At 41.4% G+C, this 25579-nt stretch overlaps 1 protein-coding gene across 1 annotated transcript in view; it reads right to left on the bottom strand.

Moving 5' to 3' along the window:
- Positions 1-1781: 1781 nt before the first annotated feature.
- Positions 1782-25579, bottom strand: part of CNTN1 (contactin 1) — a 296072-nt gene continuing 272274 nt past the window's right edge. Inside the window, exon 23 of the mRNA XM_024201075.1 lies at positions 1782-4322. Within this exon, the coding sequence (XP_024056843.1) occupies positions 4246-4322 (77 nt within the window). The 3' untranslated portion in view covers positions 1782-4245. The remainder of the gene's footprint in view (positions 4323-25579) is intronic.

Here is a 25579-nt window from a genome sequence, read left to right as displayed (position 1 = left end):
CTCGTGCTTGGGGCGGCAGATTCTACGGGGCGGCATTCCGCCCAATCCTAAGGCGGCACGGCCGCTTTTTTTGTTTTTGTTTTTGTTTTTGTTCGCCGATCCGGCCACCCTGTACGGGGCAGTGGCAAGGAGGAGGGGAGCGCCCTGCTGGGAGCAGGCTGCGCGCTCCGTCTGCCCCAGCCGGTGCCAGGTCTGTAGCAAGCCCAGCAAGGCAGCCCACGTCCTTCCCTCCCCGCCAACCGGAATGGCGCGGAGCCCTCCCGGCAGGCGGTGCGGCGGTCGGGGCCGCGTGGCGAGCGCCCCAGTGAAGCCCTGGCCGCTCCCTTTCTCTCTCTCCCCCTCTTCCTTTCCCTCCCCCCCACTAGCCAGGGCACGTCTGCAGCGCAGGGAGTCCCCCTGCACCCTGGCTCCGGCCACCCCGCAGGTTGTTTTTTTTTCCTGCTTTGCCGTTCTCACCGCCCCGATTTTTTTTATTTTTTTTTTGCTTGGAGCGGCAAAAAAGCCAGAGCTGGCCCTGAATGGAAGGTTCTGTTGTGGTTTTGATAGCCTAGCACAGGTAGAGTAGTTCCACTGAAAGGCCTATATGAAAGGTGAAATGTAGGTTATAGGACACACAACTGCTGAAAATTGCAGTATTTTTTACTCCTTCCTTACACAGTTACAGAAAAATCTCCTTAATCAGAGTTTTTACAGTGAGTTGAAACAGAAATTCCAAAGCAGAATTAAAAAAAAATATTTGGAACTTTCAAAAGCTTCATTGAAACATCTGTGTAATACCTGGTGTTGTTATTTTAATGATACTTCCAATAAGAAATAAGACATGACACAATCAAGCTAGAAACATCAGATCTTGAGTCACAGACTTTCAATACTGTTGGAGTATGAAGGTTTTCCTTGTCTATTGCCACAAGCCCAGAAGTCTGGAGAACCAAGAAAAATCAGGACAAAAATTACAGTACTTCCCAAACAAGAGCAATGGAAGCCTTCTGTTCCCGGTATCTCTGACTGCAGCTTTGATCTTGTCTTGATGTATACCATCAGGCTGACAATATGGATACTCCTTTGCTCATTATTTCACAAAGAAATAATTACTGTATGTATTAGTGATCTGTTCATATTTTACACTGGATCGATTGGAGATTATTTTCTATTTCACTGTACAAAGGTTAAGAACACTCTTCTCTGACAGACTCCTACTTTCTTTGTTGGAAGTGCAGAACTCCCAGCAGTTGCAAGAACAGAAAAAGGAACAAAAATTTGCAAGATGACCACCAGTTTCATTAACAGAGGTGCTACTTCTCCTATTGCCACATTTAGTGATATTAATTCAAACCCATTGAGATGCTGAATTTGCCTCTCAAGAGGCACTTAGCATCTCACCAGATGAAGCCCTTACATCTGATACTGCCTCTTGAAATCAATGGGATTGCACAAGGTGTACATCAGTGCCAAACTTGGCTCCTTTTGATCAGCTTTAGAAAATAGATCTCTTGGTAATAAATCTGTTTAAATGGGAAACATTACTGATCACAGCTGTTCTTCTTGGTTAACCCTTCGGTGATGCTCCAAAAATATTTCACAATAGAATCTTTCTGTTATTAAAGCTGTGAAAATGGTGTTTCTTCACACCATTTTCCCCTAAGCAAACCAATAAAGAGCCGCTGGGTTTTTAAATCTCCTGTTAAATTCAAAAGACAGCTTTTACATCTTGAGTAACATTAATACATTTATTTAATTATAATTTATTTTTCATTCTTAAAAAGGACAAAGCATGGTCCTGCTCTACTAAATTAAAATAAAATAAGATAAAGAGTAACTAAAACAAATTCAAAATTCATCAGTATTAAGTAGTATTAATATCAAGTTTCCTGAACTATAAAGAAACAACAAATGTGTCTATCTAAACTTTAATTATGAACCTTGCGTTTTAAAGCAGATGATACATTAGTTAGTTTTGTTGACAGCAGTTTGAAACTGAAGGTCCCAGTTTACACAGTTGTGTAAAACAATAAAAATCTGGAATTACCAGATCAGTATGTGAGATGTTGTAATCTAGCTCATCTGTGTTACAGATTTTAAAAAAAAAGTGGTTTTACCTTCCAGATCGTTTTCATCCAAAAATTAAACAGTTTTGCTCCTTATATCACACATTAGAAAAGCAAAAGGCAATCATGCATTTGGCAAAAGATTTAGTTGTGGTTGTACATTATATAAAAATGAGTCATACTGCATAAAAAACAAAACAAAATAAAACAATCTTTTGTACAGAAGGCTTACAGAGTATTAGTTTCTGTTACGCATGAAAACAGCTCATTTTTCTTTCAAATAACTATACAGTTTATGAAATTCAGGAGAGCTCTTATAACTTTTGACATTCCTCTATAGGGAAGTTATCACTTTCACCTATTTAAAAAAGTTTCATCTTGGAACAAAGAATTAAACTAGAACAGTATTATTGATATTTCTTAATGAAGACTCTAAACTTTTACAGGTAAATATATAGTACAAAATCATACAAATTAAAGAAAGGGGTGTAAAGTATTAATAGGCCTATTCTTGCTTCATGTAAATAGTATTATTATGGACCTCTACAGTATCCGTTCTAAAAAGATAAACTCTATCTCTAAATAGCTAGCAAGGTTGTGCTAATAAAATATGATTCAAAGCTTATAATTCTTGAAGCATCAGACATTGCACTATTACTTGAGCCAGCTGATTCAATATCACCGTTTTTCTTCAACATTCACACTCAGACTAAGTTCTCAGCACACCATGGAAAAAGAAAGAAATATGCACTTCTTTAACAACTTTAAAAAAACCACTGAAACAGTGTAGACACAGTCAGAGCAAAAACATTCTCTATCTCCTATTAGACTTCCATTTTTGCAAAAGCCATAGTTGACATTTAGAATCAGACCAGCTGGGATCTGCCTTTCATTTAACATCTTCATAACTTTCAGCATTATATCACACAGGGAAATAGTCTAAGAACTTTTAAACTCTTATTTACAGCACTAGGAATAGTAGAATAATATCGAGCTATTGAAAAAAAAAAAGCATATTCTTCCAACTGCAGGGCTTCACTAAAGAAAAATAAAAACTTGAATCTGCAGCATAAAAAAGTAATCAGAATAATTTTTTGTTACCGTGCTACTTTCTTTTTGCCATTTTACTGTATATGTTTTAGCTTATTATTATAAATGTTTTAAAACACAACTTAAACATTCTATTGTTTGATGTTCCAGTGGCTGATCCTATACTGGCCTCCATTTTCAAACTTTTAACATGCTGTTCCAATATCTTGAGCGAGGAGGGGCAATTATGCTGCTTGTATAAAAGCCAGAATTTCACACTTAAAATCAGCGATGACTGAATTATTTAAACAATAATTCCTGAACAGAGTAAAAGAAATGGTATCAAGCTGTATATGCTGCCACTGATGTTCTTTGCATGATAAAATTGAAATAATCTATTACTAATTAAGAAAATCACAATTTGTTTGAGGAGCATTTTTTTTAAATGTTGTGTTATAGGAAGTAAAGGACTGGAAAATCCTTATAATTCAATTTTGCTGTTAATATTCAAAATTAAACTCCCAAATGCATCTAAAATAAAAATTCCTTGTAATGGAACCCAGTATGCTCAAATGCTCCCAAAGTATATTCAATTGCTTCAAGAAAAAAAGCTCTAAAAATGAATTCAATGTCTTTGCTTTGACTGTATCCCTAAAAACCTGAAATCTCATAAATGATAGTAGGGCCATTCAAAAATATGCAGTACACAAAACATATAGGATAGTACAGACAGACGTAATTACTCTTACATTTACCACACACAATCAACATTTCAATCTCTATTATATTTCACAATTTGTTATTCAAGTTAAAGCACCTATGTATGGTGATTTTACTTTCACTGTACAGCCTATGTTATTGGATTTTAACACTGTAACTTGCCCCATTGGACCAAATCATGCAACTGTCACAAATCAGCATAAGTGTTTTATAAGGCATATCGGAACAAGTTAAAAATCATTTCTTATCCTTTCAAAAGTAGATTCGCTTGATGGAGGAGTTCCTAGATGCCTCAATCCTCTTAAAGTTCATAGTAAATCAGTAGGGTAATTTTTTAAAGTGTAATTTATTTGGCTTAAGATGGTGCCAGGAGTCAAAAAGAATAGTAGTCCTCACAGGTTTGAAGGGTGTCCTTTACACTGGGCTGAGGACAAGATAAATCCAGAGACATTCAGAATTCTAAGTAGGCAAGGACACCAATGGCAGGCAGCAATAAGCCAAGAAGACCAGGTGATACTCCAGCAGCACCTACAAACAAAAGAGATAATGCATTTCTGTTTTTATATGAATGATCACCACAAATTTAGATGCAGGCAATGATTTAAGGTGAGAGATCTTGAAAACCAGCTGGTACATCACAAAGCGGCTTCTACCTGTATGGACAATTTAAAATGGATAAAAGTCACCACAATATTACTAAGGACTCGGTCTTTCATTCTGTGTGAACTGTTTATTTAGCATGTTTATATAATCAGTGAGGCCATTAAGATCACATTGGTGTATTTTGGTTTGGATGGTCCAGCAAGCCAGGAGGCTATACCAGGAGGCAAAAGGTCAAAATAAATATTTAAACACGTGAAAACAAAATGAGCAGAGACTTTGAAATGTGATGAAGCAAAGAGATACCTCCAGAAATGTTAATGTTGTTATGATCAATAATAACCTGAGAGCTGCCACAGATCCTGGGCCATTTGTTTACCTGCTGGATTATGAAGTCCAGATGGCTAATCTCTAACAATACAGCATTTGTGTGTATATTTCTGTTAAAAATCACATGGTCTCTTTTAAATAAATATTTTATGACAAAAATATTCAGTGACAGTTTACAATCTTTGTGTGATTTTGCTTTGAAATACCAAGCATAAAAACGATACTATGTGCAATAACTTTTATTGTCTCGGTCCAGCTTCCTGTAAACAAACATCTATTTTATAAAGCCACAAATGGATCTATCTGGCAACCTTGCTCTCAATCTGGGGAGGAATGAATGGTGATGAAGAACAAGCTATCCTCTCATCCCTTGAGATGGTTCCTGTAGATCAGGATTGAGCTAGATTAGTTGGGCAGTGTGGAAGAAGGTTGCACTGCTGTCGTGGGTGGTGTACTTCGGCTACGGATAGAAGACTTCAAGGTGGATCCAGTGCTGTCAGTCCCTATCTATCTAGATTTTTATTCTGTGCTCATCTCCATTGTATTTTAGCACCTAATCTAGTATCTCTCTCTATGGTTTCATTAAATTCTAAACAAACCCCAAAGGAGAGGTTATTCACCCCATGCAGTAACTAATTTTTTGAGATGTGTGTCCCTAAGGATGTTTCATTTCAGGTGCATATGTGTTCCATGAGCCTTTGATTGGAGATTTTAGGTAGCAGTGCCTGTTCGGCCCAACATACACTCTACTCTGCCTTGTGCTCTGCAACGTGGCTATTTAGAGCTGCGTGGGTGACCCCCTCAGTTCCTTTCCTACTGGAATGCTCCATAGCAGAGTGGAGCACCCATACAGACATACATCTCGAAGAACTACAGTTATTGCATAGGGTGAGTAACCTCTCCTTCTTCGAGTCGTGTCCCTATGATTGCTCCTCTTCAGGTGACTACTGAACAGTACCCTCTAAGGATGGGGGAGGAGGTGCTTCACAGTCAAGTCCAAAATTGAAGATAATACAGTAGAGCCAAACATAGCATCAGAAGCTAAGTCATTAATTATTGCATAATGTTTAGAAAAGGTGAGTATGGAGGTCCCAGTTGTGGCACTACATATTTCAGCAATGGGAACGTTCTTAAGAAAGGCAACTGAAGTAGAAAGATCTTATTGAATGGGTTAGTACTCTTGAATGAGCTTAGAGATCATGAGACTCATAACAAAAGGTAATGCAGTCAGATGTCCATCTAGAGAGAATTTGCTTGGAAATTGGAGATCCCTTAGATCCGTCCACAATGGACACAAACAATCTAGGAGATTTTCTAAATGGCTTAGTCCTGGCCAACTAAAAGTCTAATGACCTTCTGACATCGAGTGTATGTAATAATGCATTCTCCTGATTCAGGTGTAGTTTAAGAGAGAAAACTGGAAGATCAATAGACTGATTAATGTGCAAATCAGAGGACATCCGTAATAATTAGGGATGTGGTCGCAATGTGACCTGTCCTTGAAAAATACTGTAAAGTGGGGATATGCCATCAGAGCCTTTATCTCCCCAACGCAGAGCAAAAGTAATGGCTATCAGGAAGGCTGTTTTCATAGATAAGTCAAGAAGAGAACAGGTCACCAGTGGCTCAAAGGGAGGTCTCGTAAGGCATCTAAGCACCAAGTTGAGGTCCCAAACTGGGATAGGACATGTGACTCATAGAAAAATATTCCCCAGCCCCTTGAGAAATATCACTATCTTCTGATGTGCAAACACTGAAAAACTCTCTACCGGGAAATGGAAGGCTGTAATAGCTGCCAAATGTACTCTAATGGAATTCAAAGACAACCCTGACTTTTTCAGGTCTAGGGTGTAATCTAGTATATCGTACAGTGATGAGGATGCAGATGAAAGGTGTTTTAGGTCACACCGGTGACTGAATCTCATTCACTTTTGTAGCTAAGTATTATGGGGAGACTTCTTCCTACTACGTAAAAATACTCTTCTTTTTTCCTCAGAACACATTGTTTCTAACCCCAGGAGACATCAATCATCCATGCTTTGAGGCAAAGAACCCTGAGGATGGGGTGAAAAATTTGACCTGAGAGAGAAGATGAGGGACTGCCTGAAGGGTAATTGGTTGACAAGCATCCAACTGGACGAGGTAAGAAACCACATCTGTCTTAGCCAAGTTAGAGTCACCAGAATAACTCTGACCTTGTCTCCTTATCTTGATCACACCTTGGATTTTAGAGGAGTTGGAGGAAATGCATACAACAGACCCAACGTCCAACCAAGGAGAAAGGCACCTCCCCCAAGGAATGGCATTCCAGACCGCCTGTCAAGCAGAACTGGGGGTACTCACTCCTCCTTGATGGTTGATATAAAACATGCATGACATATTGTCTGTCATGATCTTCACATATTTCCCCTGATCAATGGCATAAAATGAAGACTGTCATTGCTGACCACTCTAAGTTCCAGCAAGGTGATGTGCAGAATGCTCTCGTGAGATGACCACCTGCCTTGAGCAATGTATCCAGATGGGTTACCATCCCAAAAGAGATGCCTCTGGTGTCCCTAGACTCTGTTTGTTTGTCAGAGGGTGGAGATGGATGGCAGGAGAGAGATCACTTGATCATTACCTGTTAGGTTCACTCCCTCTGGGGCACCTGGCATTGGCCACTGTCGGTAGACAGGATACTGGGCTAGATGGACCTTTGGTCTGACCCAGTACAGCTGTTCTTATGTTATCATCATCATTAGGAATGGTTGAGTGAAGGAGATTCCTGCGCAAATGTTGTGAGGGTCTTTCCAGTAGGAACAGTAGGAACTGAGAGTAGTTTGTACAAGCTGTGTTTGCCTGCCAAATAAACAGTTCTGCAGCACATCTGCAACCTTGTATGGTTTATCACAAAAGTCCCAGTTGCCATAAGCCCCAACAACTGAAGACAGTTTTTAACCAGTGTCTGAGAGCTGATTTGGACTATAAAGACTAAATTCAATAGGGTGGTAAACCTCTGTGTTGGGAGGAAGGCTTTGGTGGCTACTGTATTGAGGCAGATTCCTATGAATGCCAAGCTTTGGACTGGGACCAAGGTGGACTTCTGAATGTTGAACTGCAGTCTCAGGCTGAGAAACAGTTCTGTGGCCTTCTGAGGGGCCACTTAGGTCTCACTGTAGGAGCAAACCTTTAGCAGCCAATCATTAAGGTATGGGAATACTGGGATTCCTCCTCTGTGAAGGTAAACCGCTACCACTGACAGAACTTCGAAAACACTCTGGGAGCAAAAGAGAGTCTGAAGGGAAGCACTCTGTATTGAAAGTGGTTTTGACCTAGAGTGAAACATAGGGACCTTCTGTGGGAGAGGTGGGTCGTTATATGGAAACATGCATCTTGTAGGTTGAGGGCTGAGAACCAATCCCCTAGATCAAATGATGGTATTATTGCTGCAAGTGTTACCATTTTGAACTTCTGTATCTTCACAAACCTGTTGAGGAGCCTTAGATCTAGAATGGGTCTCCACCCGCTGTTCTTTTTTATAACCAGGAAGTACCTGGAATAAATCTCATTCCCAACTGATTCTGTACTGCTAAGGTTCAGGAGGGACTCTATTTCCTGCTTTAAAAGGCATTTATGAAAGGAATCCCTGAAGAGAGAAAGGGAAGGGGGGTTGGATGGAGGGAGAGAAGCAAAGTGGATGGAGTATCCTGCTGATACGATCTCCAAAACCCTATGTCCATAGTGATATGCTCCCAAGCTTGTCAGAAGTGAGAAATGTCTTCCTTGCCTTGGGGACTGGCTGTGAACCATTGCAGCTGGTAAGGAAAAAGGGGGGAGGGTAACTCAATAACCCCAACAAAATTGGTGTTTTGGCAATGAGGGTTGCAAGGCTGATGTCTGTGTCTCAGATGGTCTCCTTTTCTGAAACCTCTGCCTCTTTTGCTAGGGTTCATAAGGTCTCTGGGAGCCAAAGAATTGAGCAGAACAAGATCTCTGTGCTGTCTAGGACTTACTAGATTTCCTTTTATGTGCAGGCATGTAAATTCCCAGAGACCGCAAAGTGGCCCTGGAGTCTTTTAATATATGAAGAGACTCGTCTGTATTTTCTGCAAACAATTTTAAGCCATCAAAGGGAAGGTCATCAACTGTATTTTGAACCTCCCTCAGAAATCCTGATAGCTGAAGCCAGGAGGCCCTTCTCATGACTACAGCCATAGAAATAGAGCAAGCAGCTATGTCAGTGGCATCCAGAGAGGACTGCAGAGATGTTCTGGTGAGGAGCTGACTCTCTGTCATGATTGCCTGGAATTGGTCCTCTGCTCTGGTGGTAAATGCTCAATAAATAAATTGAACTTTGAGTAGTGGGCATGATTATATTTCAACATCAATGCCTAATAGTCAGAGATCCTAAACTGCAGTGTCTCACACAAATATAATTTGCGAGCAAATAAATTGAGACACTTCTGACCTTTATTCTATGGCATTGATTTAGCATGGTGCTGCCTTACATATCCATTTACAGTCTTGACATCTAGGGTGTTGGGACAGGGATCAGAAAACAGAAACTCCTAATCTTTAGTTGGAACATACTATTTATTATCAGCCCTTTTACGGGTGGATGGTATTGTTGCTGGGGTATGCCAGATTATTTTTGCAGGATTCAGCAGCACCTCATTAATAGGTAGTGCAATTTGGAAAGATGATGTTGTATGCAGAATATATTGTAACACCTTAACCTCCCCAAGTGGAATTTGTAAGGAGTCCACTATCCTTTTAATGAGGTCCTGGAACCATTTGAAGTTGTCTGCCAGGGATGGTGGGGGAGGCATGACTGCTTCATCTGGGGATGAAGAAGAGATGTTGTTTGGTGGGATGACCTCCTTGACTACTCTTGCCTCCTGTTTTCAAAGGTCTCTTCTTTTGGATAAGGTCTTTTTCTGAGAGAGAGCATGTGGGGGGAATTGTCTACCCGTATCATGGCGATGAGTGATGCTAGGGGTCCTAGAGAATTGTTGGCAGTAAACCGCCCATGGATCCCCGTACTTCCAATTAGAGGGGCCATATGATATAGGTGAGGGCACCCAAGAGTGCTCATAGCACTGGGATGGAGCTTGAGAGTGTCTTTCACAAATATGTTCCATCTCCGTCTGATAGTGAGGAGAGGAGCCCTGAACTGACATTTGTGAGACCAATGAGAAATCACCATCATTGTCATCTTCAACATCACTTTGTAGAGGTGGAGCACCAGGAGAAAAAGATGGTGGCGCTGTCAGTATCAAGTGAATGTCTGGAGACCTAGAGGTCCTCGGTATCAAGAACGGATTGGTACCAAACAAAGGGGAGTCAGGCATCTCTGTTATTGCAAGGTCTCATGAAAATGTAAACTTATGAGGTACCAATATGGTGGTCGATACACAGGTGGCAGCCTGACAAAAGCCTGTGGCAGATGGAGCAGGCAGTACTGTAGGCTTTATGCTCCCTGAGGAGAATCCACTAGCTGCTAGCTTGGTCTTCTGCAGTATTGAAATGTTAGGTACCGAGTGCCTGGCTGATTCTACTGGGACCAGCTTAGAAGAGGTTGTCCTCTTATCTTTGTTGATTCGATCCCCTGACAATAATGAAGATCCTCCTGAGACAGAACCCTTAGATTCTTTGGGTTTACTGATGCTCACAGTACCTGAGAAACCTGAAGCCTCATGGATACCAAGTTGGGGATCAGCAGGTGCTGAAGCAGTCGTCTCAATCAGTGACCGGGGTTTCTTTGAGATTCCCTATCTGGGGAACCTAAGCTCCATTTCCCAGAGTCTTTTTGAGGGAATTCTGGAGTCTTCCTCTTAGAAGTTGTAGAGGAGTATTGAGCTGAGTTGACAGTTGACTTGTTTGGAGACTGGTGTACAGAGGGGGAGAGGGGAATCCCCTGGTCTGGGTCAGAAGACAGAAAGAGGGAGCTCTCCATCATAAGGAGGCACGTCTTAATCTCCCGGTTCTTTCTGGATCTCAATTTTATGGCCAGGCAAAAATTACACTTTTGAGGGACAGGTGACTCCTTCGGGCAATGGACAGCCCAGGAGTGCCAGTCACTCACTGGGTAAACCTCCTGGCACAAAGGGCAATGTTTAAAACTAGAGAGCTGGGCATACCCTCCCAGCAATCTAAAGTCCTTACAACAATTTTTTTAAACTACTACTAACTACCACTATTATAACTAGCTAAGCTAAATAAAACTATGAGAAAAACTGCAATTGAGGTAAGCTCAGCTTGGACACTGCTGAGGCTCCATCTCAGGCTGAGGCGGTTGCGAAGGAACTGAGGGTGGTTTGCCTGTGCAGCTCTATCTAGTTATGGTGCGGAATAGAGCACATGTGCAGGTCAAACAGGCACCGCTACTTAAAATCTCTGACTGATGGCGCATGAGCGTCTGAAGTGGAGCACCCACAAGGACATTACTCGAAGAAGAAAAATGATTTTGTAACACGATTCTGTTACAGCTGCTTCTGCTCACATTCTTTCCAATAAAGGTTCTTCTGAAAGTGTGACTATCAATCACAGATGGAGTAAAATGGCTTGTAAAGTTCAATCTCCTTAAACAGAGTCCTTCAGGAGTTTCTGGGGTCTACTTTCTTTGCCAAAAGGCTCATGTAGCTGACTGAGGAAGAAATGAAGGAACTGAAGGATGGGAAAAGGAAACCATAAACCATAAAGCAAAGATTCAGCAGGTAGCGCTATTCCATACAGTAGCAGCAAAGAATATTAAAGTCAAATATCAAGTGTTTTTTTGATTCAGAGATTTTACAACAAGAAGGGACCATTATGATCCCCTAGTCTGACCTCTTATATAACACAGGCTGTAGGATTACACCAAGTGGGTTCTGCATCAAGCCCATAAATTTGTACTTAAGAATGTGGAAGACACACAATCTTACAGCCACAATATTCTACATCTTTCAGTAAGTAAAGAGGCTGAGCCTGCATTCCATGTGTACTCAAAATCCCCCGTTAACAAATGCTGTCCTGATCAGATGTCTGAAGCCAACAGGAGTTTGTAGGTGAAACCAGGATTGGGATCAAGACAAGCTAAAATAAATGCCTGAAAGTTGAATTGAGACACTTATTACCTGCACTCTGGAAAAATAAGGAAACCAGCTGGAAATGAAGTTGGATGGACTTGTGGCTAAAGATAAAGGCAATCAGAGTTCCATTGCCAGTCTACCAGACTCCCTGCATGCCCTTGTACAAGTCATCTAATTGACCTTTGCTTCAGTTCTCTAACTGTAAAATGGGGATCATGATATTTTCCAATCTAGAGAATAAATTCATTAGTATATAGGAAATACTCAGATATGATGATGATGAGCACAGGCGCTGACTTTGTCCTTTCCCAGGGGGTGCTCGACGCCCACTCCCCCTGGGTCCCACCCCCACTCCACTCCACCCCTTCCCCAAACCCCCACTCCCACCCCGCCCCCTCCCCTGAGCACACCCAGTCCTCACTCTCCCCCCCCCCCAGGCACCTTCTGCACACTGCTAAACAGCTGATCTGGAGTGGATGGGAGGTGCTGGGAGGGAGAGGGAGGTGCTGACCGGCGAGGCTGACAGAGGGTGGGAGGCGTTGGGGTGGGGTGGGGGAGGAGCTGGTGGGGGGCTGCTGGTGGGTGTTGAGCACCCACTATTTTTTTCCCGTGAGTGCTCCAGCCACGGAGCACCCATGGAGTCAGCGCCTATGATGATGAGCGTCATAGGAATGCCTGTAAAATCAAAATAACTCTCTTTGTAAGATACTATAAGTAAATGAGGGTCAACCCCCCCCCCCAAGTGCAACATGTTGAACATGTACACACAGAGTTCAATACTCAGTAAGTTCAAGATGTCTGTATAAATCATGAGAGAAAACTAGTTATTTTGAAGAGATTAACAAAAGTTCTTTTTTTTACTTATTTCTGCTTTCGGTAGGCTTTTCCCTATAGGCCCCTTACCGAGCTAAATATTGTGAGCCAGATTTTCTCCTGACTACATCCTGCTCTGAGGGACTATGTGTCAACTGAGAATGAGAAGAATGGAGCTTTGTCCTCACTACAACAAACCATCTATGCAGTAAAAGCCTCACCCAAATGATTACACAGACTATCTACTATCTTTGCAGAGATTTTTTACCGTTTAGCAATACAACTTATTTACAACTTGCTGTAGTGATTCCTTTGAATTCTACATGTACATAGTAGCTGAAAAATCAATACATAGCTCATCACTCTCCCCGTACTCATATTAAGTAATGAATTTATGGAAAGCACTATATTCGACTTTAAATACAGCTGCTTAAAAATAGGCCAAGACTGAAAAATGAACAACTTATTTTATCACCAACGGGTGTGTGCCATACTGTCTTCACTGTTTACTAGCTTAATCTTTAAAATCTTTGAATAAACACGTCCACATCCTCCATATCAAACAAGATTGCAAATGGCAATATCTGGGCACACCAGACTGTCAGTATTTAATGTTGTCAAGCCAATGTCATTTATACGCTTGTTAGCTGAGCAAGATGTTTTGACTTTGAGGTCAAGGAGTATAAAAAGATTAAGTTATTTAGTAAACAAAGACAGTTCAGGCATATTTGAGATAAAATAGTTTCGATATAGTCTTCGGTCTGCACATATTGTGTAATCAAAAAACTTGTTTCAATACAAAAAGTGTTTGGAGGGATTTCAGCAACAATTTGTGTGACCACTCAATTAAGTAATGATTATTTTTTCTGATATGTTTCTGATATCCAACCACCATGAAATCAGCTGTCAGGTAAACTGAGGATAAACAGCAGGAGATTCAACAGTGCTTCCTTCATAAGCTCAGCTCCTAAACACTACAAACTTGTCTTTCCACAGAAAGTTCGGTATCCAATCAATTGAAAGACAAAGGGATGAGATGAATGCAGAAAAGTTGCTTTTATAAATATTTAAAAAGAAAATAATTTGGTGTTCTAGTATTTGCATCACAACAAATGTTACCATCACACATTCAGAAATGATTTGCATTATGGGAATAACCCTGATCAGTTTGCACCTCATTGGGATTATTTATCACTTGGACACATATAAGCAACTTTTTGTAATCACTCTCCACATATGCTAGAGTGATGGACCTAAGCAAACAAACAGTAATAATAAATGTGGGCTACAGAAAAATAATTTTAGAGTTGTACGTGGGAATATCCACACAAAATGGATTTTAAATTTGCAAGAACAGTTCAGTTGGAATTGTATTCAACTGGAAATTCCTGTACAACCATCCAATCTGGGAACAGAAGCTATATCATGTGACTTAAGGCAAGTCTACACAGCAATTGGGAGGGGTAATTCCCAGCTCAGGTAGGCATATGTGCATTAGCTCTGCTCCAGCTAGTGCCTAAAAATATCAGCGTGGCCATGGTGGCATGGGCAGCAGCTTGGTTAAGTCCTGAGTATATACCCAGGAAGTGGATAGCCAGAGCAGCTGCCATGGCTATACTGCTATTTTTAGATGCCAGCTTGAGCAGAGCTAGTGCATGTACATCTACTTGCACTGTGACTCAAACTGCCCAGTTGCTATGTAGACATACCCTTAGGTGGACAGGCAAAATTAAGCAACACAGCTCAATTTTTGATTGTTTACAAACAATGCAGAGTAAAACACATGAATATTCTGCAAAGAAAAAAAAAGTTACAATCTGAAATAAACTACTCCCTGAGAAGTACTCCCAGTGGGCAATATTCAACACAATTCACAATTGGGGTTAAATTTATCCCAGCGCAGCAGGCTCAAAAAATAGATTAGGCACCACTTCAGTGCTACCATGTAAGCTCTATGCAGTAAGGTTACTCTTATACCCAGACATGACACGAACAGAACATTGTGAGGAAAGTTATCACATTAAGTAGACTTCTGTCTTTTTTGTTGGACTACTGATGCTGATGTCAGGAGGTACATGCTGGATTAGACCTGCAGGCAGGCCTGTGGGTGCAATCCTGTAGTCCCCTTACTCATATACAACATCCTTGAGATTAATGCAAGCTTTGCCTGAGTAAGGACTGCAGGTTTTACAGCTGTAGGCCAATGCTGATGTAAGTCTGACCTGTCAGTTTTAGCAACTATTTTAAAAATGAGAGAAGCATTGATATATATTTAATACAGAAAACTGCTCTATGCTGTGTAACTTGCCATTGCTGGCATGATAATTCACCCATTTATTTCCTCTTTGGAAAAACAAAATGGTTGATTTTACAGTTGAAAGATGTACATATGTAGAGTAAGAGGTTTTAAATAGTTGCTTATATATGGATTTGATTACCTTTGCCATATAGATACAAGGACATGCAACCTAGCCATATTATGGACAAACCAGGCAGAACCATTAGCACACATGCTACAGAGTGCTACTGCAGTAGTCAAATCTGAACCTCTAGCATCTGACCTAATTTAAAATATGAATGACTGTAGACAAATATTTTTTTAAGTATTTGTGAATATGTGCAAACAAATGTATGAATTTATATAAAAGGAGGATTTTTGCACTCTCCATAAAGGGTGGCCATGTATGAACTTGGTATTTCCTTTCTCTGACTTGGGACCCATTTAGAAATAACACAGATGATTCGTATTAACATTATTTATGACTCCAAGTGAAGCCCTATTCCAGTACCACGCTATCTGTAACCCTATCCCATCAATTGCAAGTACATACAGCACTGAACACACAGAATGGCAAACTGCAGCCATAGAAGGAGAGGCCAAGCCGAGTCAGCACGCCAGTCATGAGGCCTAAAGACCACCAGTCTGAAATGAAAGTATCTTTCTGTTTGCGGGTTTGGCATCAAGGTATCTAATTTACTGCAAATAAACAGTGTATGGCTGTGTGTGTTATATTCAATTTTCCTACTGGCCCTGAGCGTGAGTGTCCTCTCTATGTATCTGGGAAGAATTACAGATTTGGCTGGATTACTATAAAAACGAAGCTCAGCTGTGGAAATCTTGAATTCTTTTAAACCTAGCACTAGCTTTTCTACAGTGGATAAGGAAATATCTAGAATGCACTTTACATATGTACAGGATTTTGTTTCTATGATGCATGTGCTGCACTTGGTTAATCTATTTTTTGCATTCTGCTTTAAAGAGATCTCAGGAGTCTGAAAGCCACAAACCAAACACTGTCAATACAGTTAAGCATTTTCCCTCAAAAAGTTATATGTCCGAGTAAACGAAGGAAATACCGGTAGTTTTGAACACTTTTTTCTCCAGTGGGAGCCATGTGTGTTAGATGAACTCCAGGTAAAATCCCACATATCTATGGTTTTATCCTCCTTACATCTTACATTCCCTGCTTCAGCACTGGCCATCCACTAGAAGCAGAGAAAGACCAGAGAGAAGTCCTCCACACTTCTGGACTAAGGCTGGCTTTGTGGGGAGAGAATTAGCAGAAGGTCACAAAGATGGATGGTATATCCATTTTCCATTCTTCATACACTGTATTACTAGAAACTTCAGACATTCAATATTTTCCCATTTAAATATAAAAATAACAAATCTAATGTGTATCAAAACATCTAAGACATCTATATATTACTCTAATTTTTGTAACAATTATTTTCTTTAGACTTTGATTATTAAATTTGATATTGTTGCCCCTTCTTCTGACATCAGTGTCACCCTCTGTTGAGTGGTAGCTGAATTCTGGGGTCTTGTAGCTCTAGTGGAAGAGAAATCAATGACCTGGAGTCTGGGTATGCTCTATGAGTAACCTGCTTTATTTAAACATATACACCAGTCCTGGAACAGAGGCAGTCACTAACAGCATGCAGGTAATCCACTCTTCCAGAAATCTCAATCCACATACCAGTACCCAAATCACAGGAAGCAGGGCCAGCTCCAGCTTTTTTGTCGCCCCAAGTGGCGAAGAAAAAAAAAAAAAAAGGAAAACCCGATTGAGCTGCCACCGAAGTGCCGCCGAAGGGGAAGTAAAGGACTGAAGGACCCACTACCGAATTGCCGCCAGAGACCCAACGTGCCGCCCCAATAACGGATGGAGTGCCACCCCGTTCTATTGGCCGCCCCAGGCACCTGCTTCTTTCGCTGGTGCCTGGAGCCGGCCCTGACAGGAAGTGTACTCTGTCCCATGAATTGCCTCTACTATAGAGAATAAAGCAGAGAGCAAATTCTTTGCTACCTGCTACAGCTTCTCTCAAAGGAAGACTGTATAACAGAACTAATACTGCATTTCTTCAAAAAGTAAAAACTTGTTCACATTCTAAGAACTTGTAAGACTATGTGCAATACCACTAGTTGGTGACTCTTGCCATAATATTTTACAATTTTACAGCATTTTCCATTCAAGGATTTCAAAGTATTCTATGTATATTGAACATGGGATAGAAAAGTATTTTTATACTTATTTTACAGATGCACAACCATAGAAACCATAGAAAGGGTCAGTGATTTGCCCGTATCACACTATTACTCAGTGCCTGAGCTGGAAAGAGATTCCACAAGTCCTAACTTCCTGTTCTTTTATAACCAACGAAGAAATATTAGCTTTGAAAGCAAATTGCAGGATAATTTCTTGCCATATAGATGTTAAACTACCAATAAGTAAGTTAGTTGTAATTAATCCATATAGTAAAGTTCCTCTTCACAAAGGAGTTTCTTTTTTCTAAGGCTTGGTCTACACTACAGAGCTGCCTTACGTCGACCTAACTATGTCAGTGTCTGTACTACAGCTTTGCTCCCACCAGTGTAAGTGCCTTACTACACCAACATAATAACTCCACCTCCACGAGAGGCATAGGGCTTATGTAGGTGTAGTTAGAGCAACACAGTGTCTGTGTAGACACTGCGTTCCTTACATTGGCTGTTAGCTGTCATGTCAATTTCACAGCTCTAGAAATCTCTAGAAAGCCAGCTCCCCAGGCTCCGCTCAAAGCCAGGCTGCCACCCACCTGCTGACCCCTGGGATCCCGGCTCCCCGCTCCCTGCCAGGAGTACAGCAGCCAACCGGCCTCTGAGTGTGGCTCGCCCCGCTGGAGGTGAGAAGCCCTGGGCGGCTGCCCCTCCGTTCCCAGCGGGGAGGCGAGAAGCCCATGGGGTAGCTGGGCTCCCAGTGTGGAGCTGCATGGAGCTGAGAGCCCTGCCCCTTTTCAGTCGGTGGAAGTGCTCATGGTGAGGACATGCACCACCACCAGAAAGAGGGTAGTGTGGACATCAGCCACCGGCATAATTACCGTGGTGGCTGTAAATTGACCTAGGATTGACATGCCCTGAGTGGCAAAATGTTTATCCTACCAATATATGTAAACCTCCAGCTAACACTGGGCTAGTCATGAGCTGACCCTGTTGTGGCAGAACTCTTTCTCTACTTTGGTCCTTAGGAAAGACTTTTTCAAGAACGTACAAGAAATTATGTTTAACATGTACAGGATTACAGCAGTGTTCTTGGTTCCCATGAACTGAAAATCTAAATGTATTAATTCTATAACTACCATCCATTTGTAAAAATAGACCACAAGTTATCATCAAATGTTTAACATTTTATAGTGAGAGACAGAGACTCCTCTCATCTCTCGCATGATATCGCCTAGGATTCATAAATAACGTAAAATTGCTAACAGAGCTAGATTCACTTACTATGACAGTAAAGAAATTTTGTTTTCTTACACAACAGCTGTCATCAGACCTAAAACATTTTTGAAACGGTGGCAAAAACTCATCAAGTATCAATTTTAATAAAATTAATATTCTTCTTTTTTGTTACTTTGTTGTCTGAGATTTATTTCCCACCAGGGCAGGTTGTTTGGGTTTCCCTCATATTGATTCTTAGAGCAGCCAATCACAGCTAGTTTGTCATGCTCTCCCTTCTTCTCTTTGTTCCTCCCTCGTTGAGCACTTCCATATTTGAAAGAAAAACATGACTTGATTTTCAAAGATGCTGAGCTTCCTAAGTACAGGGAAGTTGAGCCTGAAAATCAGCATTTTAGTTTCTGTAATATCGACACAGCTTCATCTATGTCTAAGGCCTGGTCTACACTTAAAATTTAGGTTGACATACCTATGTCACTCAAAGGTGTGACAAATCTGCACCTCTGAGTGCCTTAGCTATGCCAACCTAACCCCCAGTGTTGACGCAGGTAGGTTGATGTAAGAATCCTTCCATCAACCGAGCTACCATCGCTTGGGGAGGTAGTGTTCCTATACCAATGGAAAAACTCCTTCTGTCAGTGCAGGCTATGTCTATATTATAAGATTATGCTGGCATAGCTACAGCACTGTAGCCAGTGTAGACATGGCCTATTTCCTGACAACATACCTCCATGGGACGGTGTTTGCTTTGTGAACAAAGTCACATAAAACAAATCAGCAGGTTTATTATTCTGTGATTTGATAAATACCAGTGTAGACTGCTCAGTTCAGAATAGGAGCCCTGAGAGACAGACTGTCTTTTGGGCTATGTCTACACTACATGTTATGTCGGTATAACTTATGTTGCTCAGGGGTGTGAATAAACCACCCCCGAATGACATAAGTTACACCAACATAAGCGCTTGTGTGCACAGTGCTATGTTTCGTGGAGGTGGTTTTATTATGCTGACGGGGAAGTGCTCTCCCATCAGCACAGAGTGTCTTCACCAGATGCGCTGCAACGACAGCTGTGCCACTGCAGCGCTGTACATATAGAGATGACCTAGGAAAAGCTACCTGGAGAGGAAGGGGGAGCATAACTGCATGAGATGGGCAAATGTGGTGCTGGTAGTTACCTGAAGGGACTGCCATCAGCTCCTGCCCAGAGTCCAGACTACGTTTCTCTAAGCATTCTACTCTAGTGCTTATTGAACATAAGAAAGGGTCATCATGTAACTATCTTGGTAAACTGAAAGTCTGATTCTGCCTTCCTTACCCATAATGAAGAGTATATTACTCAAGTAATCAGAGCAAGGTGAGGTTGTCTCTAGGCAATGCCTGTCTCATCTACACTATAGCCTCCACCGTTGGTATTACTGGTGGAGAATTATGGGCCCACATTATCCTAGCATACACAAGGCCAACATGGATATGACTGCTAGCTCAGCCACCAGAATGCCGAAAAACTTTTAAGATTAGGAAGTTAAGGTCTATTCCTCTCTCAGGCATAACCACATTTAAGGTCATGGGTGTAAGGTCTATTCAGTGCAACAGCTTGAATAAATTTCTTAGAACAATTTTTAGACTCAGGGAAGGAGGAGTTACAGTTACTCTGATCTCAGGCTGGGGATGGGGGAAGTAAATATTTTTGCAGATTAAAAGGGAAAAATCCCACTTCCTCCTTCAGGGGAGGAGGGAAGCAAGTGAAGACAAATTTACAGGAACATGAATCTTCTGGGGATTAGGTTTGATTAGCTGTTGCTCATCTGATTATCAGCAGAGAGGAGAAATACCCCAACAATGTGCACTGGTAACAATCATGTCATGCAAAATAACTTATCTTGAGATAGAGAGAAATCTTATCTCAAAAGAGGCTAAAATCCTTACAGAAGATGATCCCAGCTCATTAATGAGATGAGTTAACTTTAACTGGCAACTTCTTAAAGTCATTTTGTGAGATATTGGTGCTTTCAAAGCTGATAGCAGCAGTATTTCTCCTGAAGTGCTGGGATACCTTTGAAATAATAAGATGCTAAAATAAGATGCAAAAGTTAAGTAGCTTTTTCTTGCAGTATATTATCCCCTCAGACAGCCATCCAACCTCAGTGCCTGTGGAGGAATGTCTCATCAGCAATTTCCCAAACCACATGCTGGGCACAGAACAAAAGAGAAGTGTTTAAACAGGGGAAGTTGCAAAAACACCTGGAGTAGAGGGCTGATTGTTGGAGTGGGTGTTCTATGTTGGATGACAGAAATACATTTAAATAGTAAATTCTATCACCCTGAACAGTGTGCAGGCCTACAGAAGGCAGGTCTACCTAAAGGCCTTGTCTACACTGGCCATTTAAAAAACTTTTTTTTTATCGTTGCTTCCACTTGTTTGGCTCTTATGATGCCAGCAACTCTGGGAGAACTAGTACTGAGCAGCTGCCATCACATCATCTAAGCTTGTTCAGAGCAGCCAATCGACACTACTGCTTCCCCCACAGACAGCATCAGCGCTACAGGAATGGTGGGAGATTGTCACACAAACGTCAGTGTAGCCAAGGCCTTTATACTATTATCCCTACCTTCACGGTCATTAGTTACTGCAATTGATATTCTGTAGAAAGACTGCTGCTTGAGAAATCATGCTTAGAGTACAGAAGACAAACTTAGGAAACATGGTGGAGACATTTATACATTTTGGGTTTTAAAGTTATCTGCAATGACATAAGACTGTAGCACAGTACTGTACACTTCCATAGGTGTTATCATGAAGTGCATAGAACATAGTACAAAGAAAAGGTTAATATATTTCAAAAAAGTCCCACAAGTCTCTAACTTAATAGGCACATTTTCTTCTACCGATTTCCACTCGCTTCCACCATGCATAAATACCCCCACCATGTTTCCCAATCAGATCCACAATACTCTAAGCATGTTGATAAAGTAGCATGGGCAGATGCATCTATTAAAGGAATTTGTGGGTCTTTGTGATGGGGCACACTCACCCCGGGAGCACCCTCTTGCATCTGTGTGTAATGTTGCCAGAATCCATGGCTCCAGCGCCTCTTGCTGACCGTCTGCCTCTCATGGGGTTTTCTGTGGCTCAGTCCTCTGGCCAAGTCACATAAATTCAATCCCCTTCTGGGGTAACTGAAAGGTCCAAATGAAAATCCAAACAAATCTGAATAGTTCTCCTGCCCCTTTGGGCTACTGAAGTCTTCTGTTTCTACTTACACACCCTATCTCATGGCTCCCTCCCATAGCAGCCTACTCTGTTCCCTGTGGGTCTCTTCTACCTGCACTAACTTAGGCCTCCCCACAGGAACCTACTCTGGTGCTCTCTGTAGGCAAATCGTGCCTACTGTACAATCTCTCCCTGGATACAGGGACCAGTTCTGCTCTTGCACCTTTCCTCAGTCGTCTGCCTACCCCAGGATCCTCCCAGAGATAGGGAACTCCCCACCTCTTGTCTCCAGGGTCTTCTCCCCTCTACTGCTCCCTCAGTTCCTAATTGGGGTTCTTTCCTTTGCCTTGCAGGTGATGGGGGGGGGAAAGCCCCATCACAATATTTGGGGAGTATACTAACCTTTTCTTCTGTACTATTATACACATAACATGGATAGGGTCTATGGATGTGTGCAGTACTGTGGGTTACTGTTTTGTGTCACTGTAGAGATGTTTCAATTCTATAATGGTGATCGACTGCATAGCAAAAATGCTTTTTGGACAGTGCTGCACCTCCTCCATTCAGAGAGTCTCTGACACTACCAGGAACCCCTATATCATCAACAAGCCAGAGGAATAGTACCTGGCTATGGGCCTCACATTGCCTCTGGAGCCAACTTAACAGGGTCTTGTGGGGTGCGGTTCACTGTGCCAAGACCAATCATGCCTGGGGCACCCAGGACAGCCTCCTGTGTACCTGTGGTGCTGTGGAGGATGCTGCACACATCCTGGATGGTTGTTCTTTTTGTATTGGGCTCCCCAGAGATCTTGTCAAGATGAACACTACTGACTGAGAGGCCATTAACTGGCTTGAGACCAGTTAGCTCCTCACTACCGCCCCCACAACCTTGCTCATACACAATCGCTATATATAAGATACAATGGTGCATGAGTGCATATTTGCTCATGTTTTGTACTGTGTTCCTACATTCTATATAGCTGCAGAATACTATTAAACAAACTACTGAAACTATTGAACAAAAATAGAATATAAAAAAGTGTTTAGCAGCAGACTTCTGGTGGTTTGTTCATCCCACTGCATTAATCTTTCCCCTCCTATTTGGTAGGCAATTATAAGTCCATATGCCAAGTAAATGATTTTTTTTTGCCATGGCATCTGGCCTGCGGGCAGTGTTGATTGGCTGGCTTCTTTGCTTTTGACTCTGGCTCTGTTAGAGACTTGGACTGCCAAAATGAGAGTATGCTTTGTACTCTGGAACAAATGAGATAATTTTCAATGGTGAGACTACTACCCAATTGCCAGGAAGTGTAAATTGTCTTCTCAGCCACCCACTAGCCAGTACACTCCCTGCCCTGTTAAATATAGCCTCTCTGTGCTGGAGAGTTAAGTAAAACACACAGGCACTGTATTGAAAATATGCTTATTCCTTTTTTTTTTTTTTTTTTTAGTACTGCACCTATAAATGATAGTTGCAGGAGCAATCTTAGGATTTTAGAGTCCCTTCTGTGATGAATGAGCCCATGCAGAACTCCTATCTCCACTTCACACATATAGTGGGCTTTTTTGCAAAATAAAAAAAAGTCATGAAAAAGAGAAGGCCGGGAAAGGAAGCAAGTGTGACCCTGAAGAAAGTACAGACAGAGAGCTCTTCAGCACTGAAATCAGGGAGTAGCAGACTTGAGGATTTCTGAGCAAGGTAACTGCCTGCTGTATTCAGGGAAATAGGACTCGGTGCACATTCTTTGTAGATTACACAAAGTGTATACCTAATGTACAGTATAGCACCAATGTCTCATTATAATGGAAATAATGCCCAGAGGCCTGGAATTTTGACTAAACAGTTAGGCCAAATGGGCAACAGTGCAACATCAGTGTGGCTGAATCAGTATTAAAAGCAATAATATTTTTCTGAGTATTCCCTGGAGTAAACATGGCCCATATGAAGATAGAAGTACTGTCTCCAGTGTCTAAATTTCACCAGAGAAGGTACTGGTTCAGGAGTATGATGAACAACTTTATTTTGGAGGAGAGAGAAAAACTATTTGTGTGTAAGTGGGGAAGGCTCTACTTACTGAGAGCAGTGGGCAAGTGGTGTCCTACCGCATCCGTCTAAGCAACTGCTTGTCAGGGTACACGTGAGTGAGCTGTGCCACCCCGTTAGAATGTTCCATCAACTACTTTTGCAAGATTTAAACTCCATAGATTTTTCACACACCATCTAACACATTTTCTCAGCAGCAATATCAGAAAATCCTAGGTTCATAGATTTTAAACCCAGAAGGGAACATTAGATAATGTAATCTCACAGATCATAAAATTTCACCCCGTTACCTCTGCATCGAGTCCGATAACTTGTATTTGACCATGCATATCTTCCAGAAAGGCACCCAGTCTTGATTTGAAGAGATCAAGAAATGAAGAACTGACCACTCATTCCCTTTGGTTCTTTGTTCCAATGGCTAATCACCCTGTTAAAAATGTGTGCTCAATTTCTCATTTAAATTTGCTTGGCTTTAACTGGTTCTTGTTATGCCTTTCTCCGCTAGACTGAAGAACCTATCTGGGATTTTCTCCCTGTGAAGGTACTTATACTCTGATAGAGGTAAACTTGTCACTCTCCATCTTATTTTTGATAAGATGAACAGATTGAACTCTAAGTCTCACACTATAAGGCATTTTCTCCAGCCCTCAAATCATTTTTGTGGGTGGTCTTGGCTCTCTCTCCAATTTTTCAACAGCATTATTAAAATGTGGACACCAGAACTGGACACAGTATTTCAGTATCAGTCTCACCCATGCTGTATAAAGAAATAAAATCACCTTCTTTCTCCTACTCCCATGTTTATACATCTGAGGAGAAAATTAGCTCTCTTTACCATAGTGTAATTGGGAACTCATGTTGAGTTGTTTGTCCACTGTGACCCCTAGATCCTTTTCAGAGTCACTGCTTTCCAGGATACAGTCTCCCACTCTGTAGGTGTGGCCCTCATTCTTTGTTCCTAGATGTATGACTTTGCATTTGGCTGTATTAAAACACATCTTCTTTGAATGGATCCAGCTTACCAAATGATCCATATCTCACTGTATGGCTGTCCTGTCTGTCCTCATCATTATTTACCACTCCACCAGTCTTTGTGTCACCCACAAATTTTATCAGCAACGATTTTATATTTATTTTCAGATCACTGATGAACATGTTGAATAGCGTCGGTCCTAGATTCCTGTGGAAACCCACTAGAAACATTCTCATTTTATTACGTGTTTCCATCAATAACTACTTTTGTGGATCTTTCAGCTGGCCAGTTCTTAATTAATTTATAATGTATTTTACTGATATTGTATAGTGAGCATATTTAAATCATGCAGTACTAAGTCAAATGCCTTATAAAAATCTAAGCAATCCAACATCTATATAGTTACCTTTATCAAACACATTTTTATTCTCATTGAAAAATGAAATCAGGTTTGTCTGACAAGACCTATTTTCCATAAAACCATGTTGACTGGTACCCATGGTTGGAGAGAGCAGAGGGAGGCAGAGAGTGGCAAGTAAGGTTGATGAGAAGGCAGCTTTTCCATTTAGTGAAGCTCCTGTGATTTTCCAAAAGAAAGCACTACTCTCATAGTCCTTAGCAGGACTGGGACTCCTGCTTCAGCAGGAGCATCAGACGAGGAGTCACACTGCTGAAATGTAGAATGTCCAAGACTGTATGGAACATGGATGATGGGAGGCATAAAGATTAGAAGGGGCTGTGGAACAGGGCTCCTTGGCCAGTGTTTCACACGGGTCCTTGATCTGACAGCTTAACCCGATTCCTTTGCCCCTATGCCCAGCTTGGCTCATCTTCATTTTCCTTCTTCCCATACCCACTGCACAGCATACCTATTTTCTTGTTTTTCTTTTATTAATATTTGTTTGTATTACTAAAAATCAACGTTAACATTAAATGACTGTTGTAACAATAAGCAAAGGAAAAAAATCACTGTGGTCTGGGAAAGGGGTGAAGGTGGAATGAAGGGGAGCCATGGAGCTATGCAGCCAGTTTGGCAATTGGATGAT

The sequence above is a fragment of the Terrapene carolina genome, unplaced genomic scaffold (assembly GCF_002925995.2).
Source record: "Terrapene carolina triunguis isolate 2854851 unplaced genomic scaffold, T_m_triunguis-2.0 Scaffold68, whole genome shotgun sequence".
NCBI classification, from domain to species: domain Eukaryota; kingdom Metazoa; phylum Chordata; order Testudines; family Emydidae; genus Terrapene; species Terrapene triunguis.
This window is presented reverse-complemented; position numbering and strand designations above follow the sequence as displayed.